Below are 18609 nucleotides of genomic sequence, written 5' to 3' on the forward strand. Positions count from 1 at the left end.
CGCGGAGCGGCGCTGGCTAGCCTTAGGCGGGGGTCGCACCTGTTGCGTGGCTTCCCCACGATCCAGCTACGGCGGGCAGACCCTGAGCGCCCGGAGAGCGTGGAGAGGAGCCCAGGCGCGTTCCGGGCCTGGCTGTGCCGGGAGCACGTGTCCTGCCCGCCACGCGAGTGCGGGTCTGGGGGTCTTCCGGGCCAGTGCCGCGGCCCAGGTCGGCGGGGGTCCGCATCCTTCCAGCTGGCAGTTTTGAAAGAGCTGCCTTACTCCCCCCATCTGCGTGCCAGGGCAGGGGCTCTTGGAGCGACTTGGCCGGGGTCTGGGTTCCAGCCCTCGTCCCCTCCCTCGCGACCCGGGCTTCCCGGCTGTGCAGACCTTAGCAGGCAGCCTCCCGGTCCCCTTCAGGGCTCGGGCAGCATGGCCTCAGGTGAGAGTGTGTGCCTGGGTTGGGGGGAGGCTCTCTGAGACAGAGAGGTGCATTGGCCAGGGGTGACAAGAGAGCGGGGGTCTGAGCACAGCCAGCAGACCTAGGTAAGGCGACCAGCTCCTCCTGGGGAGACCCGCGAGAGCTGAGCCTGCGTGTGGAAAGGCGGAGGGAAGAGCCTGAAGGCACTGGGGTCTTTTTCCCAGACCCCACGGCTCCCCTGCCTTCCTAGAAGGTAGCTTCGGCTGGACAGTGGAATTTTCCCAAGAAAGGTTCCTCCTTCCCGGGCTGGGGTTCTCGGTTCTATCCCATCCTCCCGGAGCTGGGCTGCCCTGGGGCTGGGGTTCATTCACAAAGAGAAGAAAAACAGGACTCAACCCCAGAGGGGCTGGGTGCTCACGGATTGCGCTTGCCCTGAGCTAAATGTGTTCTGGGCTCGGGCTGGATTCCTGTGTATTATTATTTTTTCTCTCCCAGGCTGGCTGGACCAGTTAGCCTGGAATTTGAGTCCTTGCCCTAGAGCCCTGGCAGGGGACGAGGGCTCCAGAGAGGATTAGTGGAGTGCTGGGCGCCGGCTCTTCCCTATCTTGTTCGCACCTCCACACCGCAGGCCGACGTCACCCCAGGGATAAGGAAGGGAGGGGAGGGGAGGGATCAGGGGCGGGCTGGCGGCCCCTCTCCAGGAGGTTGCCTAGACAACATCAGGAATCGTGGCCAGGGCCTCTTCCGCTGGCGGGGCCTCGGCTTCCTGCATCAGTCACTCCCGCTGGGGGCGGGGCGGAGGAAGGGGTTGGATGTGGCAGAGGCAGGCCCCACTGGTGCGGCTCTGCCTCCTGGGCCAGAGCCATGGCATCCTATCCCTCTGGCCCTGGCAAACCCAAGGCCAAATATCCCTTTAAGAAGCGTACCGGCCAGCAGGCGGCCTCTGCGGTAGCAGGTGAGTGTATGCATCCTGGCCCAGGCACTGGCCCCGCTCCGCCACTGGTCCCCTCACGGGGAGGCCTCTTCTGCACCCTCCGTGCGCTGGTGCTCCTTGTCCTCCGCCCCAATGACAGCTGGCTTGGGAGATGGTGTGGGGAGGGAGGTGGGGTGGAGGGTGACGGGTTTCTATGCCAGGGATGCTGTCCTTTGTAAGGGGGAGTGGGCGTGGGTGTGGGTGCAGCAAGAGGTGTGTTTGCACACGTGTCAGCGTGTGGATGTGCTAAGAGTGCCTGCATGTGGAGTGTGTGAATGGAGTGGGGGCGTGTGGGGCTGACTGGCCACACTGCTGGTGGCTGGCCCTTTGCCAGGCAGGCGCAGACTGTCCTCCTGAGGCGAGTTCCTCCTTCTAGGAGCCCAGATCTCAGACCCTCTCCCTGGGGCTGGGGGGCCGGGTCGCCGGGGACCAGGGCACATGCACTGCTGCCCCGAGGCCGGGGGCTGGGGCTCAGCTGTGTGGATTGTTTGCTGGGTGCTGGTTCTTGGTCTGCCCTTTGAGCTGCCTCAGGAGTGGGGGGTGTCCCCGGGCCTGGCCGTGCGGGGCTCCGGCTGGGCCCGCCACCCATCCGCTGTGCTCTGCACCCTTTGGTTCGGCTCCCACTCTGGTAGGCATCTCTGCCGCATTTGGAGCAGGAGGCATGGTGTGCTGTGCCCAGCTCCCTCAGGGCTCTCCGCCTGGGTTTGTGCTCGCTGAGGGATATCTCCCTGCCCTGTGCTGACCCCAGGCCTTGTGGCTAAGTAAGACCCCCCCCTTGGGGACCAGATCAGTCAGTGTCCCCTTGTCCCCAGCAGCTACCTGTACCTATAGCCTGGTCATCCACCTCCTGTGTTTTCCTACAGCACTGAACATGCTGGGCTGGGCTGCACTGTCCCGAGTGCTTGTGTTCTCTGTGCTCAGCTCTGTGCCATCCGGAGGGGGCATCTCCTGGTGCTAGAGCTGTCACATGCTGCTTGTGGATCAAAGCCGTGGGCACCTCTCTGCCTGCTGAGGCAATCTTTGCAGTGAGGGAGGGTAGGCGGGATGCCAGGAATCTTGGAGTTGGTGGCGCCGGCTGGCTGGATTTCGGTCGATCCCCCAGCCCCAGTGTGTGTGTGTGGGTGCTATGGCACAGACCCTGGGAGGGGGGACCCGCAGGCAGCTGGGTCTTCCAGGCCTGGCCTTGGGGAGTGTGGAGATTACTGTCTGCCTGTCACCTGGCAGGCTGGGGTGGGGATGGCTCTGGCTGCTGGAACCTGTACTGGTTACCCAGCATTGCTGTGGAGGTCCTGGACTATTCTGATAGGAGAGGAGATTGAAACTGGGGCCCTGGACTCAGTTCCCACTGCCTCCATCCGACAGCCCCAGGAGGTCTGTGGGTGGCCTCCCCTGCCGGGGGTTAGAAGTGGGGAGTTGGCCCTGGCTGGTGTGGCTCAGTGGATTAAGTGCTGGCCTGCGAATCAAAGGGTCGCCAGTTCAATTCCCAGTCTGGGGCGCATGCCTGGGTTGCAGCCGAGTCCCCAGTGTGGGGCATGCAAGAGGCAACCACATATTGATGTTTCCCTTTCTCCCTCCCTTCCCCTCTCTAAGAAAAAAAAAAAGAAGAAGAAGAAGAAGTGTGTAGGGTCAGAGTTCTTGGGCAAGCAAGGACCCCATGCTGTGTCTGACACCCTGGAGGCGGGACAGGCGCCTGTCTCTCCTCACCTTCCTGCTCTGCCTTCTTCCAAGTTAGAGGGAGCATCGCCCTGTCTCCACTGCCACCGGGTTCTGTTTTCTTTGCTGCCCATTCACTGCTCAGTTGCCTTGGCCTGTGCTGCACCCCCGCCCTCCCCATGGACGGGACTGTGTGTAGGATGTGTTTGGAGGGTCTCAGGAGTCCATAATCGCAGATGACGGTGTTGTACAGAATACTCACAGGGCGGAATCTCTGTGAGCCTTGTGGCAGCTGTGGCCAGGCAGAACACTGCCCGCTTATCTCCCGTTTTGAGTCAGGATCTGAAGCCTCCGGGAGGGAGAGACTTGTGAGTAAGAGGATCAGAGTCAGACTCAAGTCCGCCAAATCCTAGCCCTGCTCTCCCCTCCTGGGAAATTTGTCCCCGGTGATAGGCTTGGAGCAGGGGGTTGGAGGTCTCGGGCTCCATGAACCAGCCCCCTGGGCATCTGGGAGGCTCAGCACCCGTTCCTGCCTGAGTGAGCTACTTCTCCAGCCCCCAGCCAGCTCCTCTCCCAGGCAGAGGCCCTGTCTCTCCCAAGGGACCCCACAGGCAGGGCCCCAGAGGACGGTCGTAAGGAAAACAAGGCCACTGGGCAGAGGAGGCTGGCCTGGGGCTGCTGAGAATGAAGGTGAGGGCTGTGTGCTCCCTTGCTTTGCCCCTGCCCCTTCTTCTGGACAGCCAGGTCCTACCCGCTCACTATGCCCCAGGGCAGTGCATTTTAAGGAGGCATGGCCCTTCCCCACCAGCCTCTTCTGCCCCTATGAGCCCACCCTGCTTCTCTCCCTTGGGATCCCCACTTTGGGCCAGGCCCTGGCACTGTAGAGGTTAAGGCCCTGTTCAATTCTGGGGCTGCTCTTGTCCCTGAACTTTGATGCTCCTTCCCTTGATGTCTGGGCTCCCCCGAGCTCCCCAAGCCAGCCCCCTGCTCACTGCCATCCCAGGGTCTCCCCTGCAAGCTGCTGCACTTGGTACAGCCCGTGCCGTCCCCTGAGCTGTCCTGGGGGACTGGCAGCAGCTCCACTCAGCAAACAGGCAGGCAAGGGGCACCCGGCTGCCGGCTGTGCAGCCTGAACTCTGCAGGTAGGACCCAGGCAGGCACGAGGACGAGTGGGTGCTGGGTCCTGGATCTGGATCTTCCCTTTGTCTAGGCTGGGGACGCGACTCTGGGGCATTGGGGAGTGGGCCTAGAGAGTTTCAGGCGCTCTACCTGGGCAGAGCCTCCAGTCCGCCCCTCAGCCCTGGTGCAGACGGTGAAGGGGAGTGCTGGGGAGCAGGGCCCCTCAGAGCTGGCTGGGAGAGCCAGGCTGGGTGTGGAGAGCCCCCTGCTGCGGAGGCTGGGCTGTGAGGCCAGGCAGGGTCCTCTGGGATGCCCGGAAGCTCGGGCAGCCCCTTAAACTAGCTGTGTCAAGGCCTTTCTTCCCAGCCTCCTAGTGGTGCACCTGAGTTCTGCTCTCCATGGGGAGAGACCCTGGCCTCTAATACTCCCTTCCCCAGGCTCTCACCAAGGCCTCCGGCCCAGATCCTGGGGCCTCTGAGTGGTGCAGACTGTTGGTGGCAGCTTCCTTTGGAGGGGCAGCCAGCAGTGGGAGGGTCAGGCTGGGGCCAGGCCACGTCTTGGCAGCCCTGGGGTCCTGGGGGAGAGGGCAGGCCTCCAGGGAGGTGGTGGGGCTCCCGCTACCAGCCAGCTCCTCCATGCCCTTGCCTCCTCTTCCCTTGTGGGCTGGTCCCCAGGTCAGAGCTGAGGGGCAGCTGTGGCTGCCTGTGCTTGGAGGGTCCAGGACATCCGGTGTGGGCCCCAGCCCCGGGGAGGAGGACCTGGTAGTCCAGAGGCAGGTCTGACCCTGGTCTGCCGGCCCTGGAAGCCACGGGCCAGGAGTGCTGGTGTTGGCCACTAGGTCCCCAGTGAGCTCCTGGAGCATGTGTGGGGACACACTGTGCCTGTCTGTGGGTGGCGCTTACGTGGAGGTTCTTCTGGCCTGAGGGCGGGGCGTCTAGTCCCGGATTCCGATTCCGATTCCTGGAGTGAATGAATCTCTTGTTCTAGGGGCACACTTGGGACTCCCAGACCCGAGCCTGGAGCGGGAGATGGGTCCCCAAGCTAGACTGTGAGGGCGAGGTCCTTAGTGAGCCACATGCAGGCTCACTCACCCCTCAGCCTCTGAGAAGGGGTTGCCCACCCTCCAGGGGTTGGCCTGGGGCGGGCAGGGGCCTAGGATTTCCAGTGCGCCCTGGGCCTGCCCTCCACCCTTTGACCCTGGCGTCACTGTCTCCACAGAGGCTCGGGGTGGGCTGGGGGCCCCTCCGCTGCAGTCTGCCAGGTCCCTGCCAGGCCCCGCCCCCTGCCTCAAGCACTTCCCGCTGGACCTGCGCACGTCTATGGACGGCAAATGCAAGGAGATCGCCGAGGTATCGCTGGGCACCCCACCCTGTGCCTCCCACGTTGTCCTCACGCTCTCGTTTCATGCTGGGCTGTGCCCTGACCCCTAGCCTTTCCCCAGTACCCCAGAGTCTGCAAGGGAGGGCCCAGGGCTGGGGGCCAGGCCACACCGACTCTTCCTTCCACTGCCAGGAGCTGTTCAGCCGCTCCCTGGCAGAGAGCGAGCTCCGCAGTGCCCCGTACGAGTTCCCCGAGGAGAGCCCCATCGAGCAGCTGGAGGAGCGGAGGCAGCGCCTGGAGCGGCAGATCAGCCAGGATGTCAAGTGAGCCCTGGGCCCCAGAGTCCTGCAGGCAGGCAGCCCTGGGTGGGGGCACAGCCAGGCAGCTGTTTGTGTGTGGGGGGGTCACAACCAGGCAGCTGTGTGTATGTGTGGGGGTCACAACCAGGCAGCTGTGTGTATGTGTGGGGGTCACGGCCAGGCAGCTGTGTGTGTGTGGGGGTCACAACCAGGCAGCTGTGTGTGTGGGGGGGGTCACGGCCAGGCAGCTGTGTGTATGTGTGGGGGTCACGGCCAGGCAGCTGTGTGTGTGGGGGGGTCACAACCAGGCAGCTGTGTGTGTGGGGGGTCACAACCAGGCAGCTGTGTGCATGGGGGGGGTCACAACCAGGCAGCTGTGTGCATGGGGGGGGGGTCACAACCAGGCAGCTGTGTGCATGTGGGGGGTCACAACCAGGCAGCTGTGTGTATGTGGGGGGGTCACGGCCAGGCAGCTGTGTGTGTGGGGGGTTACAACCAGGCAGCTGTGTGCGTGTGGGGGGTCACAACCAGGCAGCTGTGTGCGTGTGGGGGGTCACAACCAGGCAGCTGTGTGCATGGGGGGGGTCACAACCAGGCAGCTGTGTGTGGGGGGGTCACAACCAGGCAGCTGTGTGTGTGTGTGGGGGGTCACAACCAGGCAGCTCTGTGTGGGGGGGTCACAACCAGGCAGCTGTGTGTGTGTGGGGGGTCACAACCAGGCAGCTGTGTGTGTGGGGGGTCACAACCAGGCAGCTGTGTGTGTGTGGGGGGTCACAACCAGGCAGCTGTGTGTGTGTGGGGGTCACAACCAGGCAGCTGTGTGTGGGGGGGGGTTACAACCAGGCAGCTGTGTGTGTGTGGGGGGCACAACCAGGCAGCTTTGGGGGGGGGTCACAACGAGGCAGCTGTGGGGGAGAGGTCACGGCTGGGCAGCTGTGTTGTGGGGGGACATGGCCAGGCAGCTGTGTTGTGGGGGGACATGGCCGGGCAGCTGTGTGTGGGGGGTGGTCACGGCCAGGCAGCTATGTGGTTGTGGTGGGGAGGGGGCACAGCGGAGTCTGCCTGCTCAGTGTCTCTCTGTCACCACTGGATGCTTCAGAGCTCCCTCTCTGTCCCTCTCCCACCTCGTCCCTGTTTGGGGCCCATGGAAAGGCAGCCCAGGGCAGCGGGGGATGCACAGTCCTTGGGGTCAGGCTGTTGGGTTCGGGGGCCGTCTTGTGCTGCCAGTGTGGCCTGGAACGTGGTGGTTACCGTCTGGCTGTGCTTCCTCATCTCCCACACCGGGCACGGGCAGTGCCCCTGTGTGGCGACGGCACGCCCACAGCACCTAGCTCAGGGCAGAGACCTGGGAGCAAGGGCCATCCTTCATCATCTGCCTGACCTCTCACCCCTCACCTCTAGGCTGGAGCCGGACATCCTGCTTCGGGCCAAGCAAGATTTCCTGAAGACAGACAGTGACTTGGACCTCCAGTAAGGAGGGCAGAGGGGTGCGGGGACCCTGGGGACACATGGCCGGGGGCCTGACCCACTGCTGGCTCCAACCTCTTCCCTGTGCCTCCCTCCCGGTAGGCTGTACAAGGAGCAGGGTGAGGGGCAGGGAGACTGGGGCCTGCGGGAGCGTGACGTGCTGGAGCGGGAATTTCAGCGGGTCACCATCTCCGGGGAGGAGAAGTGCGGGGTGAGTACGCAGGGCCGCGGGGCCCAGTGGGCTCCCTGGGCCTGGGGAGCTGGGGGTGAGGCCAGAGAGAGCTTTTCTCTTCCCGGAAGCTGCAGGGGGTGAGGATCCACCTGGGAGCCTGTCCGTGTGCTGGGAACAGGACAATCTGAGCGTTTCTGAAGTCAGGCCCCAGGGAGCAGGTGAGAGTGGGCCTGGCCTGGGTCCGAGACCTGCACGTCCTTGTCTGCAGGTGCCATTCACGGACCTGCTGGACGCTGCCAAGAGTGTGGTGCGGGCCCTCTTCATCCGGGAGAAGTACATGGCACTGTCTCTGCAGAGCTTCTGCCCCACCACCCGCCGCCACCTGCAGCAGCTGGCGGAGAAGCCTCTGGAGACGCGGGCCTACGAGCTGGGCCCTGACACCCCTGTGTCTGCTGGTGGGACCCCCATCCCCGCCCAGCTCCAAGTGCCCTGGCGTCCCAGGCTCCCTGAGCTCGGAGCCCAGGAACCTCTGCCCTGCCCGCTTCTTCCCACACCCAGCCTCATTCCCACCTCCTGGTGCCGGGGGTGGAATGGTTGGGGGGGTGCAGGCAGGGGCATCCTGCTGGGGCTGTTGCATCTCTCCCCGCCCCTGACTGCATTTTCCCTGCCCTGCAGATGCCCCGGTGCACCCCCCAGTGCTGGAGCAGCACCCCTACGAGTGCTGTGAGCCTAGTACCATGCCTGGGGACCTGGGCTTGGGTCTGCGCATGGTGCGGGGCGTGGTGCACGTCTACACCCGCAGGGAGCCTGATGAGCAGTAAGAGGGGGCAGAGTGGGCTGCGGGAAGTTGTCAGTGGGGGGCCCGTATTGGCTGGGGGAGCCTGCGGGGCCTGGCTCGCTCTCCTCACCCTGCTGCCCCCACTGCCAGTTGCCAGGAATTAGAGCTGCCATACCCTGACCTGCAGGAGTTTGTGGCTGACGTCAATGTGCTGATGGCCCTGATCATCAACGGCCCCATGTGAGTCCCTGCTGCCCCCCCCCAGCCCGGACTGCTCAGCCCCAGCCCTGCCCTAGACAGCTGTCACTATTCTGTCCTCACTTCCGAGTCCCCCCCGATCTGCTGCCCCCTCAGCAGCCTCAGCCCGGCGTCTCCCTGCAGACCCTGAGCCCCCACCTGTTTCTTGCCCTGCCAGAAAGTCCTTCTGCTACCGCCGGCTGCAGTACCTGAGCTCCAAGTTCCAGATGCACGTGCTGCTCAATGAGATGAAGGAGCTGGCCGCCCAGAAGAAGGTGCCGCACCGCGATTTCTACAACATCCGAAAGGTGGGTTGTCACCCAGGGCCGCGCCTGCGCCTCTGCCTCTGCCCAGTCTCCCCCAACCCAGCACCAGACTGGAGAGGCCTCTCCGTCCCGCTGCCCATGCCCTCGACCCTCCTGACCTCGCGGGACCCAGCAGCCCCCGTTCCACCCCAGGTGGACACGCACATCCACGCCTCGTCCTGCATGAACCAGAAGCACCTACTGCGCTTCATCAAGCGGGCGATGAAGCGGCACCTGGAGGAGATCGTGCACGTGGAGCAGGGCCGCGAGCAGACGCTCCGCGAGGTCTTCCAGAGCATGAACCTCACCGCCTATGACCTGAGCGTGGACACACTCGACGTGCATGCGGTCCGCCCCAGCGGCAGGGGCTGGGGGCTGGGTCAGTGTGCGGGCTGGGCATCGGGGTGACCTGCCCGTCTCCCCCAGGACAGGAACACCTTCCATCGATTTGACAAGTTCAATGCCAAATACAACCCTATCGGGGAGTCTGTCCTCCGAGAGATCTTCATCAAGACGGACAACAGGGTTTCTGGGAAGTACTTTGCTCACATCATCAAGGTGAGGAGGTGTAGCTGCCAGGGCGCAGGTATGGGGGCAGCCCTGTCCTGCCTGAGCAAGAGCCTGGGGACCTGGGGGCTTCTGCAGTGGGTGAGGGGCGGGGTCAGAGGCATGAGACCTGAGTGAGCACGTGGGGTGGGTGCAGAGGCACGGATGGCTGGGAAGCGTGAGTGCGATAGAGGCCCTGTGCGTGTCTCCAGGAGGTGATGTCAGATCTGGAGGAGAGCAAGTACCAGAACGCAGAGCTGCGGCTCTCCATCTACGGGCGCTCGAGGGACGAGTGGGACAAGCTGGCACGCTGGGCCGTCATGCACCGTGTCCACTCCCCCAACGTGCGCTGGCTCGTGCAGGTGCCTCGTCTCTTGTGAGTGTCCTTGGAAGTGGGAGGGAACTTGGCAGGCAGAGTTCAAAGGGCCAGAGCCTGCCTCCTACCCTCCTGGGATGGCCAATCATCTCCTGTCCCAGCTGAGTCCTCAGGAGGAGGAGGGGCCCTCCTGGTTCCACTCTGGTCTGTCTAGCCGGGCCCACCCAGTGTGGTTCACAAGTGCTGCTGTGCTCTCGGGCAGAGCTCCGACCTTCCCGGTCTGCAGGTGTCCTCGCATCGGCCCTGACCGCATGCACCTGTGTGCCCCCCTCTCACCTGCAGTGACGTGTACCGTACCAAGGGCCAGCTGGCCAACTTTCAGGAGATGCTAGAGAACATCTTCCTACCGCTGTTTGAGGCCACTGTGCACCCGGCCAGCCACCCAGAGCTGCACCTCTTCCTGGAGCATGTGAGGGGGCGGTGCACGGCCAGGTGTGGGGAGGGGGGATGGCCTGCTTTGGGTCCGGTGGCAGCTTCAGGTCTGACCCCACTGTCCCATGCCAGGTGGACGGCTTTGACAGTGTGGATGATGAATCCAAGCCTGAGAACCACATCTTCAACCTGGAGAGCCCTCTCCCGGAGGCTTGGGTGGAGGAGGACAACCCCCCCTACGCCTACTACCTGTACTATACCTTTGCCAACATGGCCGTGCTGAACCACCTGCGCAGGTGTGGGCTCCACCCGGGCCATGGCTCTGCCCACCCTGCCGTCTGTCACCCCCTCACCCTGCCGTCTGCTGCCCTGGGCTGGGCCCAGCAAACACTGACCCACCTCTTGCCCCCACATGTGGACCTCGGGGTGGTGTCTGTGCCCTCGGGGCTCCATGGCTCACACCTCGCAGCCAAGGATCCAGCCCTACCCCTTGTCCCAGGCCCACACAGTTGCGGGGTGAGGGCTCGGGAGCCCAGTGAGCCCAGGAGCTGATGCTGTCTTCACGCCCCCCAGGCAGAGGGGCTTCCACACGTTTGTGCTGCGGCCGCACTGCGGCGAGGCTGGCCCTGTCCACCACCTGGTGTCGGCCTTCATGCTGGCCGAGAACATCTCACACGGGCTGCTTCTGCGCAAGGTCAGGGCTGCTCCCCTGGGCTGCCCCCAGTCAGTCCCTTCCTCCCAACCCTTTGGGCCCCTTCAGCAGCAGACCCTCCTTATGCAGCTCCTGTCTGGACCACTCCACGCCGAGGCCGCAGCTTGGATTCCAGCTGTAATCGACCCCCCCCCCCCCCAAGATCAGGCCCAGCTGGGACAACCCCCAACCCCCAACATGACTGTGGCCGGTACCCCCAAGAACCAGATGTGCTCCCCAGCCCCGAGGCCACCTGACTGGCCCCCCTCCCTGTTGCCCACCCAGGCCCCGGTCCTGCAGTACCTGTATTACCTGGCCCAGATTGGCATCGCCATGTCTCCACTCAGCAACAACAGCCTCTTCCTCAGCTACCACCGGAATCCGCTGCCTGAGTACCTGTCTCGTGGACTCATGGTCTCGCTTTCCACCGACGACCCCCTGCAATTCCACTTCACCAAGGTCAGAACCCTCAGACAGAACAGGGCTCCCCGGCACTTGGGTCTCAGGGCTGGTGCTGCCCCCTGCTGGTGGAGGGCAGCATGGGGGGGGTGAGTTCCCAGGGAGGGATGGCGCTGCAGGGCCTGGTGCACTTGTCTGAGGGAGCCTGGTCTGTGCAGGAGCCGCTGATGGAGGAATACAGCATTGCCACCCAGGTGTGGAAGCTCAGCTCCTGTGACATGTGTGAGCTGGCCCGCAACAGTGTGCTCATGAGTGGCTTCTCCCACAAGGTACCCCCTCCTCGCCCTCCCCACCTCCACACCAGGAAGGCCCCAGGATCCTGGGCCATGGCCCCTCAGAGCTGGCTGCAGCCTGCCCCTTACCGCCGTCCCTGCAGGTGAAGAGCCACTGGCTGGGACCTAACTACACCAAAGAGGGCCCCGAGGGCAACGACATCCGCCGCACCAATGTGCCGGACATCCGTGTGGGCTACCGCTACGAGACTCTGTGCCAGGAGCTGGCGCTCATCACGCAGGCTGTCCAGAGCGAGATGCTGGAGACAATCCCAGAGGAGCCTGGCGTCGCTGTGAGCCCGGGGCCTCAGTGAGCCTGGCCCCTGCGGTGCTCCTGCCTGCAGCACCTTGATCATGTGATGTCCTGGGACCCCTCTCCCCCCGCTGTGGTCTCTGCATGTGTCCATCCTCCTCTGTTCCGTCCTGCATGTCTCTGACCTCCGCCTGTCCCTGTGCCTTCCCAGTGCGAGCCGGGCCAGCGTGTGCTCCGCCCTTTCTTGGCTCCGATGGCAGCCGATGGCCTGAGTGTGAGGGCTTCCCTGTTGGTGTCCCTGTCCCAAGATCTTCTGAAGCCTGACGAGGGGTAGTTGTGGGGGGCTGGCCCCTCCAGCTCCTGGAGTCCTGCCTGGGCAAGTCTGAGCTTCGGCCATGGCTTGAGTTTAAGCCCCCGTCTTGTTCACATGGCTGAGGGACCATTGAGTGGGGCCTATGCCCATCTGCCGTGGGTGTGGGGCTCCCGGGGGTCTGTGGGGCTCCAGCGGCTCTGCAGTGGGCGGGGCATGGCTGAGAGCAGGTGTGGCCCTGGTGCCCCGGACACGGACTGGGGCCTCAGAGGTGCTGGGCCACCGCCTCTGCCGCATCACTGCCTGGCAGCCTTGTCCGTCCTCCCTCTGGTCTGCGTGCTCTGGTGTCCACTTCCTGTGCCTCTGTGGGAGGGGGCCACTGCCCTGGGCCATGTCTGGGGCCTTGCAGCTGGGGGGTCCTGGATCTGCCACCAGCCCTCAGGGTGTGTCCCCCACTGTGGTCCCTGGAGTTTTAACCGGACCTGGATCCTGGCAGGTCTGCAGCGTTGTTTTCTGGACCGAGGCCTTCGCTGTGAAATGCAGTGTTCCACACGGTCCCACCTTTCCTAGTGCATGAGAAATAAAGATTATTTAAGTAACAAGGCAGGTGGGGTCTCTGTTGGGAGAGGCGAGCCGGGGCGGGGGTGGCTGGGGTTGAGGCCAGGAGCACTTTGGATGGAGGGACAACGGGTTCGGAGGGGAGCGACTAGGCTTGGCTGATGTGGGCTTGGACGCGTGGAAGTGGTGGGAGAGAGGAGAGGCCCACGGGGGGCCATCTCCTGGCCCCAGGCCCTCACTCAGCCGGCTCCCTCTGAAGGGGACACCTTCCGTGGACTTCTAGGCCCTCGAGACCGCCCGGGAGAGGTGGGGATCAGCGCTCAGAAGCAGACCTGGGCGCATGGTTCTCAGACTCTGCGGACGTCCGCAGCTTCTGGGAGCTCATTTAAAGTACCCTCAGATTCCAACTCAGTGAGGGGACAGTGGTACTGTGTTCCAACCCACTCGGCTTCTGTCCTGTGGTTAATGCACGATTTCTCGCGCACCTCCAAGGAGGAAAATGGGATGTGCCCTGGGCCCTGGGTTGGCTCCCAGAAGCCTGTCACCGCCACTGCCACTGCTGCTGCTGCTGCGTGGGGTAAATGCCAGGCTGGCTGCTCCAGAAGCAATTGGCCCTAGAACAGCGTGAGCCTAAGTAATTTGAGGGCCTGCTGAGGGAGCTGGCCCCTTCCTCCGCCCTGTCAGCTCGCTCAGCCAGCCTCCTGTGCCCCTGCTGTGCCAGCTCCGTGTGCACCCCCACCCCCAGAAGCTCTCCGGATGCCCCTGCCTCCTGTGAGCCCCTGGAGGATCAGGTTCGCTCTGGCTGGGACCTGGGACCCTTCAGAAGACTTCTCTTGCCAATTTCTTGTACCATTTACATATCGGAACTGAGTGTTAGAGAACGCATGAGGAGCTAGAGGTTGTGCAGCTCTGGCTGGTTTCTGTTGGGGAAACAGGAGGTGCAAAACGTGTTGTGTCTCCTCTTCGTTTGTAAAACGAGGAGAAGGTTAGAGGACCCTTCTAGGAGAAGGCAAGAACTGCCCGTCTCCCGTGCCAGCACTTAGGGCTGCAGAGACTGCATATTCGCTCACTGAAGTGGCCGCAGAGCGGAGCCCTTCGCGCCACGCTCTCGCCCCGTGTACAGCCCTCACGGTGTGGGCGGACACCCGCCCTGGGAACGCTACGTTTGAAGAGCTGCTTGGCAAACTCCCCACTTTAAAAAAGAGAAAAAACACCTTGCTTCTGGGGTTTTTTTTGGTTCTCTGAAATTTCTCTTTCAAACATTTATTGAGAGAAAATAATTTTAAAACAGTAAGACCTTAGTATTTTTCCTATGTGAAAAGAACACAATTTTCATTCCAGAAATTTAGAAAATACTCCAAACTTGGAACAAGAACGAAAGAGCCCACTCATCTAGGAATATTAACAAATGTTTGCTGATAATCTGCATGCCTGAGATAAATGTCTTAAAATATGTTTATAACCTTGGTTGGTGTGGCTCGGTGGGTGCCGACCTTTAACTGAAAGGTTGTGGGTCTGATTCCTGGTCTGGGCCACCTGTGCGGGGCGGGTGTGATCCCAGTACCAGTGCACACCGGAGGCAACCGGTTGGTGCTTCTCTCTCTCACACTGATGTTTCTCCCTCTCTCTAAAAAAGCAATGAAAAAATGTCCTCAGGTGAAGATAAGAAATACATATATATTTCTTCCAGTTTTTTTTTCCCCTCAATCCTCACCAAAGGACCCTTTTTCATTGCTTTTAGAGCAAGGAAGGGAAAGAGAGAGAAGCCTGGATCGGTTGCCCTTGCGTCCATAGGGGTACGTGCCCTGACGGGGAATCGAACCACCCACAGGATTTTGGTCTAGGGGATGATGTTCCAACGAACCAAGCCACACCAGCCAGGGCTATATTTCTTTTCAGTCCTTTTTTAAAAAGGCATTTTTGCATTGAGATATATGTATAATGTTGTGGTTTTAAACTATTTTAATGTCTTTCCCTCTTTGACTAGCTTACCGTTTGTACAATACACTTCAATCGCTGCTCCCTGCCCTGGGTGAGCCTCACAGCTTACCCCGACAGCTCTATTTTGTTGGGAACAGCTGGGGCCCATGGGACTGACTGCGTCCACTCTGCAGCCACACTGCTCTCTGGCTGTGTGACCTTGAGCACGTTACTCCCCCTCTCTGTACCTCCAGGGGGCTGGGGAGGATCCCGGTCCCTCCCCCCCACTTCTATGGGGGGGTGGGGCGGTGCAGAGCTGCATCACAGGCCTGGGAAATGAAGACCTGAAAGAGAAACTTGGGGGGCTGTAAAATAAGAAAAGGACGCTGTCACAATCGATAAGTGTAAATGCTCCCTGAAAGCCGCGTGCCTACTGTAAGGTCTGTTGTTTAGTGTCCCCAGAAATGTCACATTTGAAAACAATTTGTAAATTGGGCTTTTGGCAAGAGTTCCAGATTAGGCAGGATGATTGAAGAGAAATCATTAAAAAAATGAGAGAAATGAAAAGTCATATCCCACAGTAAATTAAATGAGTTTATTCATTGTGCAAATTCATAAAAGCCCTTTATGTCGAGAGCCAAGAAGAGTTATATTTAATGAGGGAATGTGGGTACATTTTAACTTTTGCTCCAAGGAGGGTGGGGCCTCGGAGAATCCCAGGCAGGGCTTGTGAAGGGCTGGTGGTGGCTGTCCTCGGTCCTCCTCAGTCTCCGGTCCAGCCTGGCTCCTTCACCCCCTGCCTCCCTCACCGGGCTGGACCGGTTCAGGGAGTCTGTTATTCAGACATCTGTGCAATGGCTATGTGTGGCTGGAGGGTCTGGCTCCATTTAGCAGATAAGAAACTGAGATCTGAACCCTGGGTGTTAAATTTATCAGCAGGGCAAGCCCTCCCCGGCCCCCCAACTTCCCAGGTTTGGGGTGCTGAGGCAAGAGGAGAGAGTACAACCTGTCCCCAGTCTTGCATGTAGAGCCAGGAGTCAAAGCCACACCTGTCTGACTCCAAATTCCAAGCAGGAGCACAGAGTACATCTCCGGAGGAGCAGCAAACTCCAGAATTTCGAGACACCACGCCATCTGGGAGATTCGAATTCCTCATCCCCCAGACGTAAGGCCTGTCAGCGACCCGGCTGCTGAGGAGACAGGCCTTCAGGCCTTGTCCAAGGGAAGAGGAGCACTTGGGACTGTCCAGCTACTGGCTGCCTGTGTCAGTCCTTTGAGGGGCCTGTTCCGACCAGCGGCCTGCATTTTCTTTTTCCATTGGGAGAGCAGGGCCACCCTATGTGTAGCGCCCGCCGCCCCCCGGGGAGGGGCAGTCCTGAGCAACTTCCTAATAAAGTGGTCTGCACCGTCCTAGCCTCCTCCTCTTTATCAGACTGTCCCCCTGCCACCGCCTACCCTTGGCCTTCTGCCACATCTGTCCACCAGATTGTCCCCTCCAGCCTCCCCTTCCAAGGCCAGCTCTCCCCTGTGTTCCCTTTGATATTTCTGAGGCCCCTCAACTGCTCCTTTCTCAGGAAAATTTCTTGTCTCTTGGCGAGGGTGGCCCCACTCCCACTAGGCCCTATTTCCTTGCTGTCTCCATCTCCCTCCCGCCCCCAGGGGGCCAATGCCTGCTGCTGCCCTGGGCTCACATCCCAGAGTCAGGGCGAATTTGCTGGGACAGAGGCCTGCGCAGGGCAGAGGGGTGGAGGAGGGGGTGGAGGAAGGGGTGGCTCTGCTGTTCTTATTGCGGGCTTCTGTGGGTAAGCGGATGTGCTCAGGCAGAGCTGGACGTGGAGACGGTGCTCACTGAAGGGGCTGCTGGGGGGCGGGAGGTGGGCCCATCTCTGGGTCAGTCATGGCGTCCAGAGATGACCAGTGCCCAGGAACCGTCTCCCCCGACCCAGCTTTCAGGAGATGTGCGGCCGACCTGGAAAGCCACTCACCACTGTGGGCATCACAACGCCAAGCGCAGGGTTTTCTCAGAAGTCCTCCAGCGGCGGCTTGGTGGCAGCGAGTTGGAACAAGAGTGTTGAACAGCCGTCTTGGCCCTCGGCCACCTTGTCCTCTGCCCCGTGTGCCCCTGGGCAGAGCCCTGCTGGCTCACAGAGCGCCTCTGTGTGTTTAGGAGAGCTCCCCCTTTCCCTGGGTAAACACAGCCTCCGCTCTGGGGCTAAGTCAAGTTCCTGGTTGTAGGCTGAAGCTTCCACTTGCCCCTTGACGGGTAGTCCTTTGCAGTTTCCAGCCTGTCCATAGGGTGGCGGTACTGAGACCCTTGTGAGAACTGCTTCAGCTTCTGCTGCAGTTCCTGGCTGGCAGCAGATGGGACACCCTCTCCAGGCACCCACTATCTCATGCAGTGAGCACTGTGGGGTCCCATCTCCCAGCCCATTAGACAGGCTGGCTCCCATGAATCCCCCCAGTGAGAGCAACGGCTCAGGCTAAGCCGGGACTCCCTTAGGAGGAGCGCTGCCCAGGGGCCAGCTGACATGAACACCCTTCCTCCTGCGCAGGGCTGGGAGTCCCACCGCCTGGCCCTTTGGCTGTGCTGCCCTAGACCCCTGCACCACCCCCTTCTCTCGTCACCCATTCTCCCTTCAGGTCCGTGGGCCACATGTGCTTAGCCACATTTTTTGCACTCAGCAGAGCCTGATTGGGCTTCCCGGCAGCTCCAGCTCTTCCTCTGGAACACCACTTAGTGCTAAGATGATTTCTGCAGGAATTCACTTCGTCTCTTCCCACTGGATTTCCCTATAGCCCTCAGAGTTTTGAGGAAGGTCTAACTGTTCCTCCCCCTGCCCATGCTGTGTACTGGCCACACCCCAGTCCCAGTCGAGGAGATGGGGTTGGTAAGAGCCCCTGCAGAGGCTCCTGTGGGCTGTGGTGGTCCAAGTGTGGAGAAAGCTCTGGGGTCTGGGCACTTGGGCAAGAAAGACTCCAAGGAGGAGGTGGGCTTTGACCAGGTTCTGCCAGGGTAAGGAAAACCCACCTGGAAGAGGAAGAGGGAGGAAGGCAGCCTGGGGCTGGAGTGGGGTATCTCCCTTCGTCTTCTGGTGAGAGGTCAGTGTCTCAAAGGCTACAGAAGGGGATAGCAGTGCCCTTGGCCCCGGGCCAGTGCCTCTCTGGGATGGGGCCTGGTGGGCTGGGGCTGGGTTTGCTGGCATGGGAAGCTGGTCCCATGATGCTTAGTCCAGTTTTTTGCTCCCCGTGGGTGCTCGGCAAACAGCACTGGCAGGGAGTTTGGGGCCCTGAATTTAACCATCAAGGCTAATGATGACAATGGCCAGCACTTACCGAATGTTCACCACATGCCAGGCACTGGCTCAGGAACTTCACATGTCTGATCTCATTGAATCCTCAAATCAGCCCTATGAAGTAGGCGCTATTATTATGGCCATTTACAGAGAAGGAAAAGGAGGCAGAGAGGTTAAGTAACCTTCCCAGAGTCACACAGCTAGTAAGTGGTGGGCCTAGGATGCCAACCTAGGAGGTCTGGCTCCAGAGGCAATGCTCTGTCTGTCTGTCTGTCTGCCCCACTGTCTGTCTCTTCCTATGTGTTCCGGGAACAAGGTGCTCAAGGGGCCCATCTTGGCCAGGCAGGGGAGGGGCTGGTCCCTCAAATGGTAAGGGAAGACTAGCTGTGTCTTGGGCCCCAGCAGCCCCCCTCAGTGGAGTGCCACGTCTAGGGCAGTCCAACAGTGGGGCTGCCCTGCCTGTGAGCTGGTCAACTCTTCATTCCCCTTTTCTGTCTCACACTGCCAAGCCCAAACCTCATCCCCGGCCTTCCTGTGAACGTCCCACCTATACACCTCCTTTCCCGGAGGTCATTCCCTGACTTCCTTCCTGCCTCCTGGCGGCTGGGCAGAATTATTTTCCTCCTGGGGACTATTTGCTACTCACGAGGCTATGACACATACAGCCCTAAGTGCAACCGCCTTCCAAGGCTTGGAGAAAGCAGAGTGCCTCCTACCCGATCCTGCCCTGAGGCAAAGAGAAACTGCTATCACCACCTTCCCCCAAACCGGGGTCTGGAAAGTGGGGCTTTCTAAACCAGGGGCGCTGGGCCAAACGAGGCATGCAACCAGGAAAA

At 61.3% G+C, this 18609-nt stretch overlaps 1 protein-coding gene across 3 annotated transcripts; it reads left to right on the plus strand.

Annotated features, from left to right (window-relative positions):
* The first annotated feature begins 13 nt into the window (after window positions 1–13).
* On the plus strand, window positions 14–15890 carry AMPD2 (adenosine monophosphate deaminase 2). 3 transcript variants are annotated; one of them, XM_024570317.3, is made up of 18 exons: window positions 14–421; window positions 5364–5494; window positions 5658–5788; window positions 7166–7234; window positions 7334–7442; window positions 7672–7858; window positions 8079–8220; window positions 8332–8421; window positions 8597–8726; window positions 8877–9071; window positions 9150–9281; window positions 9482–9645; window positions 9928–10054; window positions 10150–10313; window positions 10591–10711; window positions 10994–11167; window positions 11326–11436; window positions 11544–15890. In XM_024570317.3, the coding sequence occupies exons 1-18, from the start codon at window positions 412–414 to the stop codon at window positions 11751–11753; spliced, it is 2397 nt and encodes a 798-aa protein (XP_024426085.1). In that variant the 5' UTR covers window positions 14–411; the 3' UTR covers window positions 11754–15890. The 3 variants fall into 3 exon arrangements, with proteins under 3 accessions (XP_024426085.1, XP_045059485.1, XP_053770654.1); XM_045203550.3 differs by lacking the exon at window positions 14–421 and adding an exon at window positions 1250–1355; XM_053914679.1 differs by lacking the exon at window positions 14–421 and adding an exon at window positions 4113–4168.
* The last annotated feature ends 2719 nt before the right edge of the window (window positions 15891–18609 follow it).

The sequence above is a fragment of the Desmodus rotundus genome, chromosome 12, assembly GCF_022682495.2.
Source record: "Desmodus rotundus isolate HL8 chromosome 12, HLdesRot8A.1, whole genome shotgun sequence".
Lineage (NCBI taxonomy): Eukaryota > Metazoa > Chordata > Mammalia > Chiroptera > Phyllostomidae > Desmodus > Desmodus rotundus.

Coding starts and splice junctions, on each gene's coding strand:
- AMPD2 (XM_045203550.3), top strand. CDS start 1,265: ATGGCATCCTATCCCTCTGGCCCTGGCAAACCCAAGGCCAAATATCCC. Junction 9,072..9,149: donor ACACACTCGACGTGCATGCG/GTCCGCCCCAGC, acceptor CGTCTCCCCCAG/GACAGGAACACCTTCCATCG. Junction 9,282..9,481: donor ACTTTGCTCACATCATCAAG/GTGAGGAGGTGT, acceptor GCGTGTCTCCAG/GAGGTGATGTCAGATCTGGA.